Here is a 12,413-nt window from a genome sequence, read left to right as displayed (position 1 = left end):
TTCTAGGAAGGTGTCAGAGTTTCATGGAATGCTTTAATAATTGATGCTGAAAACCCATTTTGTGGGTTTGAGGAGTCATGACTCAGGTGGAACAAAGGCCCAGCTGGTCCAGTCTGGAATGAGCACTGGGGTCTGGGATGTGCCCTGAGAACAGGCTGCTCATTTACCTGCAGATGAGACTGATGCATGTGTCTCTTCCACCAGATTTGGAACCCTTGGGAGGCTCCATCCCATGCTCTGCTCCACTTCCAAGGCAAAGAGCCTTTGACTGGAATCTGAGTCGGGATTCAAGTAGTTCTGCTACTTCCTGCCTGTGTGTTCAAGAAGGCTCCCCTGGTTGGGCTTCCTCAGTTTCCTCCTCTGTAAATTGTCATTTCCCCAGGAAATGATGGCTAGGGGCTTGAGTGCCCCAGTGGCTACTGAGACAAGCCTGACACCACCATTCCCTGCCTGCTGGTAGAGCCTGGTTTAAAATGATCACATTATTGCCCTGGACAAAAAAAGGATGAAGCAAATTGTCCAGAGTGCTGCTGGGTGGTATTTTTAATGGAAAACATTGGACAACAATAAAACTTCCTACCATGAAATGAATGAAGCTCTAGGAATCCCCTCCAAGCCCTGCATGCCAGTGAATGCCCTTTCTCCTTCTCTCTGTCTCCCTCCTTCCAGCCATCTTCCCCTCCCTCTCTCTTTCTGTCTCATATATTTAGTCACAAAACATGAGACGTGCTGTGACGATACGAATATATTTTGATCCCCCCATTACAGAATATCGTAACTATGGAGATACAGTGGAAAGGATTTGCATTACATTAGTTGCAAAGAGGACATTACTGCATTAACCAAAACATTGATTTTCCTGGATGAACAAATCATCACCAGAAGCACAAGTTCATAGCCAATAATGTGCTTGGTTGTGAAATACCAGGGGCTTCCATCTCCAAGGGATGCAGCTTAGAGCTAGAAAACACTTATCCAATGGGGGTCATTGTCACAATATGAAAAATAACTGTCTGATTAGATTTACAACTCAAAACCACAAGTGTTATTAAATAAATAATCATTCTGGCTAGTGAGGATCTTCACGGATGCCTCATCATTGTGGGCCATCAGAGCCAATGACGTTGATGGAAGGCCCATAGGTGATGCCTCATTTGCGCCTTCTCTCATAGTTCTGTGCTGTGCTCCATTCCGAGGACCCTGGAAGGAGAGAAGGGATCTCGTGTGGTCCATGGAGTACTTAATGGGCAATCAAATGAAGGGCTAAGGAAATACTGCCCCTCACCCCAACCTATTAAGAAATGTTCTTCAATGTTAGCTATTTCTTAAGTCTTTGATATCAACTTTTCCTTTTCTCCTATCTTCTTGCCTCTTGTACCTGGCTTGAACACTATTCCTTCAGAGTTTCTGGTCACTTACCTGATAAGCATGGACTTCTTTTCTTAGTATGGGATGAGATTGCTTCTCATGCCTGAGCTGAGGCCCAGCCATGGCTGATGCCAAGAGGCCCAAGCAAGACCATCAGCAGGATGAGCACTGGGGCTCAAAGGCTAAGCTTGCTACCCTGTCACTCAAAGGGCATCTTCTCCCCTGACAAGAGGCTGGCTTTAAAGAAGGCACTGTCTTGTAATCAAATGGCCCTAGGTTTGGTGGAAGGGTTCATTGTGTCCTCCGCTTTCTGGAAGAGGCCAGCCCAAGAGTCACCTCATGATGTTTGATGGCTTCCAAGAGCTAATGGTGTTCCCAAAGAGCTCTGCAGAGAGCCAGCAAGCACCTGGGTTTTCTGCCTCCCTTCCTTCTTCCTTCCTTTGTCCCTCCCTTTCCTTCCTTTCTCTGCCCCTCCAAACTCCTTCCTTCCTTCCCTCTTCCTTTTTAAATGTTCACCTCTCTCCTTAGATGTCATTGTCTTGCAGTTAAAAATGATGTAAAAACAATAGATATCAATAAAAGTCTATGTTAAAAAAGGGAAATGACCACAGAGGCTCTGGCCAATTGTTCAGGTTGCTCTAAGGAAGAAAATCATCCTTGCTCCCTTCGGGCAGGTGTTTTGTAAGTAAAAGAAGACCCTTGGCAGGTGATTGTTTCCACTTCTGTAACCAGCTCTAGAAAACATTTTTTTCCATCAAAAACTGTGTTAGAGTAAGCACAGACATGACTGAAGCTGGGGGGGTGTGTCTCCTGACTATGGTTACCCCATCCTGGGGGAGCTGGCCTGGGGCTCTGCTCTTAGCTGCCAGGAAGGGTCAGCTACTGTTTGTCTTGGGACTCAGGTCACCAATGCCTCATCAACCAGACCAAGGGTTGTGAATGAAGAATGATCAGTATTGAGAGGAGGGGTTTCTCAGTGATTATTTGTGGAAAACTTGCTCCCAAACCTATGATTAAGGAAGAAACTCTGAGGTAACCCATGCACACACACACCTCATTGGGAGCCAAGAAAATTATTAGAACAAATCTGAACTGTCACATTAAAATATACAGATAATTAAATCCTGAGAGGTTGGGGGGAGGGCATGGAAATTAGCTAGATCAGTGACTTAGTTCTCTATTTGATTTTAGATAAGGGGATATAACCCAAGCCCATCATTAAACAATTTGTGAAAAATTACGCTAAATAGCCATGAAAGATATTCTCCAAGCATAGTCGGGGTGACCAAGACTAAAACAAAGCAAAAACCAGGGCCCAATCGGGGTGTGAATTACTATTTTTCTAATTCAATTTTATTTTTACTTCTGAATTCTTTCCCTCTTCCTTTCTGTCTTCCTTCCCTCACCTATTGAGAAGCAAGAGAAAGATAATCCATTACAAATATAGACAATCATGCAAAATCAATTCCAGAGAGAGGGAGAGAGGGAGAGACATAGACAGAGAGAGAGAGAGAGAGAGAGAGAGACAGACAGACAGACAGACAGACAGACACAGAGACAGAGAAAGAGGGGGAGAGAGAGAGAAGAGAGAGACAGAGAGAGGAGAGGGAGAAGAGAGACAGAGAGAGAGAGAAGTGAACATGCTTCATTCTGCTCTAGGGAGGCCATTAGCTCCCCATCTGGAGGTGGATAGCACGTTTCATCACAGGAACATGATGGCACACTATCGTGCTTCTATTGCTTACAAATTAAAACAAACTCATTTTAATTCAGCATGGCTTAGAATGGTCGAAGGTATGATCCTCCCATGTGTTCTTTCATTTAAAAGCCCTGTCTAGTTACTCAAAAGATTTAAAGTGAACAAGACATTTGCTGATTACTTTCCTTAGTGTTGGAAGGCTGGTTCTTGACCTCCACTTTCTGAAGCCAATGCAGATTCCATTTCTGACTCTGCCACTGAGCCTGGGGCCATTGAGGAGGGCAGGAAAGCTAGCCTCAGGCTCCTGTCTCTTGACTTTCAGAGACAAGTCTGACACTCTGGGTCATGGTTAGGAAAAGCTGCACCAAAGCCCATTCATTTGATTCCTTACCAAAATCTAGGATTGGAAGTCTGTGGTTGCTTCACAAATCTACCTAAAAATATGCCCACCCCTTACAGTGTGGCCTCAGGCCCTGTCTGTGGGCCTTGGCATCCTGGAATGGTAGTTGCAAAAGGAAGACAAATTAGAAAAGCAATCAAGAGTAGCCTGGCTAATTGGGACCAAGTCACCACAGATAATTTTTGTGGGCATGAAAGCATTTTTCTATGACTGGGTCTTCCTATTTGCCATGATACATGGAGATTAATTATCCACAGCCAAATTGAAGCCATATTTATTTATCTAGTTACTTCAGGGCAATAAAAATCCAACAAAAAATAAAAACACAAACCCCAAACCAAACCAAAACAACTTCCCAAAACCCCAACTCCTCAAACATTTCCACCTTAATTATTTGATTGTCTCATTGACTATACCTACAACATTTCAGTCCCCAAGTTACCTCAGTTTTTCAGGGCATTATAATGGTTCATACAGACTATTCCAAGAGTTTGAGATAATCTAAGACTCTTCCCATTTTACACTGTAGAGATTGCCTTTAAAGAGAGACACCTGGGCTCATACATCCTTCTGTAATTAGGAGCAACTTAAGAAATTCAAGTGCAATTTGGGAAGGATTTGTAGGAGAACAACAGTGCTATCCCCTATGGAGAGAGGAAGAGGCTACTTAACCGAGGTGTAAGGATCCCGACATGAAAGTCAACAATGGAACTGTCCAAACATATGAAGGGTTTCAGAAAGTCAGATGTCCAGCTTCCTTAGCCCTTACTGAACATGGAAGAAAGAAGGTTGGGCTACAATGGCCATCAGAAATTTGTACAGTGTGAGAAGAGACTTCTAAAGGTTGTTGGACCTCTTGGGATCCTGAAAATGGGGCCCTATTCTCCTTGGTCTAATGGAGCCCGAAGGCCAGGAAATGGACAAACTGACCTCTTCTCAAGCTCCCTTTTAAGCTTGAACAAATATGGACAGTCTGTGGCTAGAAGGGGGATAGATTTGTCATTCTCCCTCTTCTCATGTTATCATCGTAGTCATTATTATCAGGAATATTGATGGAAAGGCATAAGGAGGGAGCTTCTAGCTAGCTAACATCTTGGGAGGCTATTTGATAGCAAATGAAACTCAACCTTGAATTTTGATCTTGAAACCCTGGATTGCTTTCATGCAACAGTGAGATTTCCTGGAGCTTACTTTTCCCGCTAAAGAAAAAGCAGGAACAGATTAGCAGAAAGACATATATTAGGAGGGTTCTGCCTTTGAGAAGGAAGGACCCTCATCGCTCTCTGCTCTGTTTGGGTCACCATACATGAGCAGCCCATGGTTACACTGAGTCTTAGGTCCATTTAAGCAAATTCTTTGGTTTCTTACTCCTTTCAATACTTGGATAAGGGGGTTGTGGGCAGGCAAAGCAGTTACCACTGAAGATGCTATCTCGAGTTTTAGTTGGGAGTTATACATACCAGAAGTTAAAGACCTTTTGCCCATGAGTCCAACAAAGGAATCTGTTTTATGCCCTGAAAAAATACATGTTGGGGTGTTGAAATATGCAGAGAATTCTTATGATTAGAAAAAGTAAGAAAAGACAGTCTGTCTCCTAATCAAACTTGTCTCCATTGGGGCAGTCACTGAAGTGAACATGGCTCTTTCCTGCAGGGTAAGCCCATGGGCAGGTAAACAGAGAAGCCCATAGATGTTCCAGAGTATGTCTAAGGAGCACCAAATACTTTTTACTTGGGGACAGAATTAATTTTTTTCTTATGAAAATTTTAAATTGCTCCTAACTGAATCAGGTTAGGGAGGTTTTCTGTCTAGGTTAGGTCTATGGGAGAGAATCCAGCTATCTCTTGCTTTCCCTAATTGAGCACTGAGGACTTGCAAGGACCAGGTCCTGCTGTCTGTTTAGGATTGTCCCTGAGCAGGTGGGTAGCTGCAAGCTGGAAGCTGTGTCTGTCCAGGAGACAGGCAGGTGAAGGGCCAAGTTCTAAGGGCTGGGCAGAATCTCCTCCCGGCTCACAGGAAGAGGTCGATACTGCCTTAGTAGAAAGGGTCTCAGCCCTGCCCCCCTCCTCCCTCCAGCCTATCAGGGTGTGGTAATGGGCTGGAAGGGGAGGGTTGCATGCATACATTTATTTCTAAACCTCTTTGCTTTAGACTTGACTGTTGCTTATTCTTAACATTCACCAAGGCAGCTTTTGGGAATGTGACTGCCCAGGAGACAACAGTGGAGTGAAAACCAGTGAACCCTGGAAGGGGGCAGTTTATAAAAGAAGCAGAAGCCTCCAGGGGTTAATCTATTGAATGTGCTAGATCATGCTAGGAAGGCCTCAGATGCCTTTTGGAGAAGGAGCATAAAGCCCAGATGTTAGACTGACAAAGCTCTTTTCCAACCAATCTAAGTCTCCATTAACTGCCACTTGGAAGCCCAAATCCTTTGAAAAGATAATTTTGTATCTCCCTGGGCTTCAGAAACAACAGCACTTCATTTTCATTTTGGTGAAACTTCTTATTGGTGACATTAGATTAGTCTGTCAATGCTCATGTGGTGAGAAAATGCCTAATGACAGAAATTCTGACCTAGTCAGCGGAACATAGATCTTCCCTTGTTGAAACATAAGCCTTTGGAGCTGAATGACCTGGCTTCACATTCCAGCTCTGCCATCTACTAGTTAGGAGACCTTGGGCAAATCTCAGCTCTCTGGGCCTCAGTTTTCTCATTGTAAAAGGGGGAGGCTGGTCTGGCTGACCTTAAAGGTCCCTTTCAGCTTGAAAGCCCTGTTTTATCTTTAGCTCAAATTTAGCTCAGACACCCCTTATCAACAACAATAGCTAAGGTATGTAGACCTATCTCAACTCCCTGAGGCCAGAGGTTTCTAGATGCTCAGCTACATTTGGGGGTTCCAAAGACTTTTGGTTGGGAATCCCCTGGAAATGCAGGGGCCTGACTAACCAAGAGGGGTGGTGGCCCTTTGAGGAGCAGTGCCTATGAAGGAAGGCTTCAACCTCTGCCCTCTCCCTTGGACCTGGGAGGCATTTCCCTGTGTCCTGGGTGGGGTTTCCCACAGGCACAGGGCTTGACCAAATTTCATCCCTTCAGAATAACTGGGATTAAGCATTTTACATCCAGATACCCACTTGAACTTTTGGAATTCACCAATTTCTGATCATGTTTTTTGAGCCAAGGGATTGGTCAGAAGCCACCAGGATGACAGTTCTAAAGTGATAGCTGAAGTCTCTGAGGAATTCCCCTCAGATAACAAGATTGTACAAACCCAAATGTGTCTGTATGCAGAGCACCATATCAGGGGCTGGAAGAGAGACAGAGTTTAGGTCTCTGACTTCCTAGAACTTAGAATCTCTGAGGCATGACCCATTGATAAGCATGTTGAGGTTCTCCTAGAGCCCTGTCCTCAGGGTTCCTAAAGACAATCCTCTCTCTGATCACTAAAAAGTATCAGAAAACCTGGCCTAAAGGATCCCAGACACTGCCCTTCCAGAAAACTCATTCTGGATGAAGCCATTTGCCAACTGTGTCCTCTCCAGACCAGCAGGCTCATGAGTAGCTACATGCCCCCAAACAAGAAAAGCTGGTAAATGAATGAGATACAAACTGGCTCATAATCATGTTTGACAAATATTGAAATGACATTGAAACTTACTTTTATGAGATATTTGGCCATGCCCTAGGGGAACAAAAGAAAAGAGATTAGTGAGCACAAGTAGGCTCAGAGGGTTCAAAGAACAACCCACCCTGGTCAGCTGCCTGGACAGCTACCTGGACAGCTACCTGGACAGCTTGGCACAGTATCAGAAAACAGGTTTAGGGAAGATGACAACAATTAGATCAGCCCCATGAGGCTGGAGAATGTATCACAATGGATATTTCCAGCCAACCCAAATATTAGTAATGAAAGCTGAATAATGAAGATTTTTAATCTCAAGCAATTCCCCCCTCATCCCCCTCCCCAACAGAAAGAAATTAATGGCTACAGGAGGATTCAGTTGCCCAGGTCTGATTTCCACTCATCAGCTAATGTGCACACAGGAGTGAGAGCCAGAGTATAATGCTGGGAGTCAGGGAGGGGGTGGGGAGATGTTTACCATAGAGAGCCTTTAACATGCCCACTTGCTTTTCAACTGAGGTATCTGACAAAAAATGAATTGATGTTAACCAAGTAGAAGTAGGAAGGATACTATGAATTTCATCAAGGAAATGGAGGCTGGAGCTATGATGTGATACAATGGGCAGCTGAGCCTTATTGTCCATGACTGGCAGCCAATCTTCACTCCAAAGATTTTGTCTGTGATGGGTGCTGCCCTGCAGCACTCTGCCCCACCCCCCTCCCTCCCAGGGATCTGGAGGCCACTCACAAGATAAAGTGTCTCCTATCCTGGGGATTTCAGGCTGTGGGGTGTTGGAAGAGTGCATGTAAGAGGCCATCGGAGAGGGGCTGGCTCCTGTTTGTTTCTTTTCAGAATCAAGTAAGAAATGGGGAGAATATCAGGACAGAGCTCCACCCCTCCCCCCAGTCTAAGGGAGGAGGGAAGGCTGAGGGTCCCAGACTTCTCTTTGGGGCAGCTCTAGGAGAGGGGCTTGGGTACTTACCAGCATCCCTTTTGCCCATCAACCCAAAGAACTGCTGAGGCTTGGGTCTCCTGGCAATTCTCTGCAAGAAATGCTCAAAGGGCTCGGAGAGCTCTTCCTGGGGGGGAGTGAGTGTGTGTGTGTGTGTGCGCGCGTGTGTGGGAGGGCAGTGGAATAGACAGAGACAGACAGACAGACAGACAGAGAGACAGAGAGACAGAGACAGCTGCTGCATCACTGGAGCAAAATGGAAGGGGGTGGGGTTTGCACCTTCCTTAATCCTGGGGACCAGAACTACAGGGTTCACTGGGAAGAGGGCCCTGGCCTGGGTTGGATTTAGGGAGCAGATGACAGAAAAGGAGGGGGGGAAGATGAGGAAAGAAGAAAGGAGAGATGAGGGAATAGGAGAGAAATGGAGAAGAGTGGAGGGAAATGGAAAGGAAAGAGGAGAGGAGAAGCAGTGAGAGGAAAACAGAGGAGAAGAGGAGGAGGAGGAGGAGGAAGGGGCTTTTTTCCTTAGCTCCCCCAAGTCCAAGCTGTGCCAACATATCATTTGCCCTAGTACTCAGGGGGAAGGTGCTACACTGCAATTTCATGCACCCAAGGGGAACAGCCCTGGACTGTGTGGCCAGCTCAGGTTGGTCTGGTGAAAGAGCCTCACTATCCTGCACCCCCTCCCTCATCTGTCTCCAGAAGTCCCCTCCCTATACCTGGGAAAAAGGAATCTCCCCCCTTTTCTTCTTTTTGAGTGGGAGTTGAGGTATGGAGGGAGGAGAGGAACATCTATGTAGGCCCTAGAAGAGCCTCTGTTCTAGGGATTTGTATGGCAGCATAATTAGCCACAGAGTGACCCCAGGGCATTGGACCTGAGGCCTGAGCCCCTGCCCCACGAAGCCTGTTGCTGTTTTACTGTTCTACTGATCACTGTAGGAGGTGTCTGCATGGCAGGGGAGCCAGAGAGGGAGCCAGGGCTAGACAGACCCAGAGGACACGTCCATCAGCCCATGAGCTCTCTCTTCCGCTACCAGACTTCTAAGAAGGCAGAGACCTAGGTATTGCACCCAACTGCATAGCTTTGAATATTGCTACAAGTTACCCCTCTTCTGGCTGCACCTCGTCTGTGAGTACCGGCACTCTCTCTCTCTGATTCCCTTCCTCCATCTCCTTTCCTCCCTCCATCTCTCTCTTTCTCTCTCTCTCTCCTTTATCCTCTCTTCTTCCCTTCCCCTCCCTCCATCCTCCCCACTCTTCTCTCTTCCTCCCTCCTCCCCTTCTCCACCCCCTCTCTGCCCCTTTCTCTTCCGTTCCCCCCTTTCTCTCTCTCTCTCTCTCTCTCTCTCTCTCTCTCTCTCTCTCTCTCTCACACACACACACACACACACACACACACACTTCTGTGCAGCAATCCATCACACACTCAGGTGCACACACACTCACATACACTGGCACAAAGGTGCTCTACATCTGCCTTAGCCCACTGACAACAGCCAGGGTCTCCTTCGGGCTGTGCTCTCGGCTTCGTTGCGTCTATCAAGCCTCCCAACCCCCACCCCTCCCCAGAAGCGCTCTAATTTAGCTGAGGCATAGGTGCCCAGCCTCCGCCGCTCCTTTTCCATTCTCTTATTCGACTTGCCTCCCTTCGGGCCCGTGGGGAGCATTGATCACTGGGGCGAGAGGGTGGATGGCTAACCTACTGCAGAGGCTAGGAGAGGGGAATCTCTGGGCCTGGGCCGGTGCCTGCCCCTGCCCCGACCCTAGGTCGCCCGTCTAGGCTGGAGGGTTGAGGGCGCATATTCGGCGGGACGCCATCCTAGGCTGCGCCCTGTTAGCTTCCGTCGGGGCAGAATCGGAGCGCTATCCCCAGCACCCCAGTCTGGCTGGAAGGAGCCCAGTGGGCACCCCTGCTCACCTTGATCTGGTCGCTGTCCGACCAGTCGGCCCAGTAGTTTAGATCGTCGTTGGCGCCCATTTCTTCGGCAAAAGCCTGAGCGGACGCGAGGAAGAGCACAGCCAGAGCCACGAGGATTTTCATGTTGGGAATGTGGGAGCGGGAGCGAGCTCTGTCTATCAAATGGAAAAGATCCTGGCCCACGGCAGAACACCTTGCCGGTGTCTGCGGAGCCTGGATCCCAAAGGAGAAAGAGGGCAGACCTGAGGCCTCTCTCAAACACTGGGGAGGAAGAGCACAACGTCCGGAGTTCTACGAGGACTACAACACGCACACACGCGCACACACACACACACACACACACACACGCACACACACACACGCACACACGCGCGCGCGCACACACACACGCACACACACACACACACACACACTCACTCCAGAATTACTCCAGGGCTGGAAGAGACCTTGGACGCCACCTAGTCCAATCCCCCATTATGCATGGGGAAAACTGAGGTAGCATGGAGAGAAGCAGGGGGACTCAAACCTGCGTCCCCTGAAGCGAAAGTCCCCCAGGCTTTCCGCTTCACCCTCGGTGTTTGGAACTCTGATCGCCGGACCTCCCGCATCCTATTCTGTCCGTCCGTCCCTCCATAGCTTCCCTGAGACTTTGCCCTGAGAACTACCCTAAGGGTCCCTGCCAGGCACCTGCACCTTGGGCAGCGGGGTGCCGAAGGACTCTTACCTCCTCGGGGCGGCGGCGAGCTTTTTCTGCCTCCCTCTCTTCCTCCCGGCTCGCTGGTGGAGCCCAGCCTCCGTTTCAGAGCCCGGACCGACGGACAGGTACTGGGGAGCTCGGGGGGTATTCAGCGCCCGCCCCGCCCCTATTTATCCTGGCCGCGGAGCCACGTGACGCTCTCCCCACTGCACTTTCTGATCCATATTCAATGAGTTCCCGCCTAGTTGCCGCTGCAACTCCCCCCCCCCCGCCCTCCCTATTCCTCCCCCGGCCCAGCGAGTGTCCGTCAAATCCGGAGCCAATTGCGCTCCTAGTGACGCGATGTCGGGGGAGTTGGAGCCCCGAGGGCCAATCCTCGGCTTACTTGTCGGTGGGACGGTCAGGGGGAATAAGAGCTCCCCTTCCTTCTGCTCCTCGCCCCCGTAGGCCCCCAGGTCTTCTGTTCCCCTCGGATCCTGGCCATCACGCATCTCAACCCACCCAACCCGTGACTCAGGCAACTTGGCCCGGCTCCCGAGGCAGCCGGACGGGGCTTGGTACCTCTGACCAAGCCCACCTCTCCCCAGGAGTGGAGTGGAGGGGCAAGGCGCCTAGGCTTGAGGGTGACAAGGAAACCTGCCAGTATCTCTGCGCCCCCTAGAAGGTAGCCTTAGACGATGCTCCCTTCTTGGGCAGTCACTGCGAAACCTCCTCAGCCTTCGCCCTGCCCTCTCCCCGGAGGCAGCGGCTCCCCGACAGCACCAGCCTTCATTCTTCAATGTCTTTCCTTCCCCGGCAGGGAGGGTGAGGGGAGGGCTACCAGCACACTTGCGAGGAGGGCGTGCTTAATGTCGCTTTGTTACCCCAGGGGTCGTCTTCCCTACAGTGCCGGATCTAGGCAACGGGTGAAAGGGTGGGTGATGTCTCTAGTGTGCTTCTGGATTCGCCTAGGTTACTCAGGAAGCCCTCTGCCCTTCACTCTCTCTTTTCCTTCCTTCCTTCCTTCCTTCCTTCCTTCCTTCCTTCCTTCCTTCCTTCCTTCCTTCCTTCCTTCCTTCCTTCCTTCCTTCCTTCCTTCCTACCTATCTACCTATCTACCTACTTTCCTTTCTTCCTTCCTTCCTTCCTTCCTTCCTACCTATCTACCTACTTTCCTTCCTTCCTTCCTTCCTACCTATCTACCTACTTTCCTTCCTTCCTTCCTTCCTTCCTTCCTTCCTTCCTTCCTTCCTTCCTTCCTTCCTTCCTTCCTTCCTTCCTTCCTTCCTTCCTTCCTTCTTCCCTCCCTCGTTGACTAAGCGCCCACTCTGTGCCTGGGCACTGCCTTAAATCCTGGGAGTGCTAAGACAGAACGAAACAATCACCACCTCCACACAAGCCCTGGGGTCCAGACCTAAATTTCATGGTGAAAGGAAGGAACTCTCAGTCAAGACACTCCCTCCACCAAGGCAGTCTGGCCTCTGGTCTTAACTGTACAGTGTAGTCTCTGAGTTGCTGGAGTGGGGAGACGTGATAAGACCCACCGGCAGAGTGAGACAGCTGAAGCTTCCCATCAGCTAAGGGAGAGGAGGGAAGGGTCAGGAAAAACTTCCAAGTAGGAAGGAAGTGGTCCCAGAATCCTGAGCCACTGACAGGAGCTTCTCTCTTATTCTCAGTTAACAAAAGGTCTGAGAATCACCTCTCCTGGTTCCTCCTCCTGCCCCTACTCTTCTTCTTCCTCTCTTTCCTCCCCTCCTCATCCTCACCCTCTCCTTCTAC

The 12,413-nt window shown here is 49.0% G+C and overlaps 1 protein-coding gene across 12 annotated transcripts; it reads right to left on the bottom strand.

Moving 5' to 3' along the window:
- Positions 1–525: 525 nt before the first annotated feature.
- On the bottom strand, positions 526–10,858 carry TAC1 (tachykinin precursor 1). Of its 12 annotated transcripts, none has more exons than XM_021000054.2 (7): positions 10,683–10,858; positions 9,959–10,109; positions 8,071–8,167; positions 7,566–7,610; positions 7,124–7,147; positions 4,928–4,981; positions 526–1,200 (listed from the first exon to the last, which is right to left on the bottom strand). In XM_021000054.2, exons 2-7 carry the CDS (start codon positions 10,079–10,081, stop codon positions 1,151–1,153), a joined length of 393 nt encoding a protein of 130 aa, XP_020855713.1. In that variant the 5' UTR covers positions 10,082–10,109; positions 10,683–10,858; the 3' UTR covers positions 526–1,150. The 12 variants fall into 12 exon arrangements, with proteins under 12 accessions (XP_020855713.1, XP_020855710.1, XP_020855712.1 ...); XM_021000051.2 differs by having other exon boundaries at positions 9,959–10,171; positions 10,683–10,857; XM_021000053.2 differs by having other exon boundaries at positions 9,959–10,113; positions 10,683–10,857.
- Positions 10,859–12,413: the final 1,555 nt, after the last annotated feature.

Source organism: Phascolarctos cinereus, unplaced genomic scaffold, assembly GCF_003287225.1.
Source record: "Phascolarctos cinereus isolate Bilbo 61053 unplaced genomic scaffold, phaCin_HiC Scaffold_1;HRSCAF=81, whole genome shotgun sequence".
Lineage (NCBI taxonomy): Eukaryota > Metazoa > Chordata > Mammalia > Diprotodontia > Phascolarctidae > Phascolarctos > Phascolarctos cinereus.
Note: the sequence above shows the minus strand (reverse complement) of the source record. Positions and strands in the feature narration are given on the sequence as shown.

What these genes read in the sequence shown, in the direction of transcription:
- TAC1 (XM_021000054.2), bottom strand. Translation starts at nt 10,081, where the DNA reads ATGAAAATCCTCGTGGCTCTGGCTGTGCTCTTCCTCGCGTCCGCTCAG. An exon ending in GATGGGCAAAAGGGATGCTG is followed by an intron (nt 7,611 to 8,070) that starts GTAAGTACCCAA and finishes ATTTTTTGTCAG; the next exon opens with ATACCTCAGTTGAAAAGCAA. An exon ending in CAAAAGGTCTTTAACTTCTG is followed by an intron (nt 1,201 to 4,927) that starts GTATGTATAACT and finishes CTCTCCTTCCAG; the next exon opens with GGTCCTCGGAATGGAGCACA.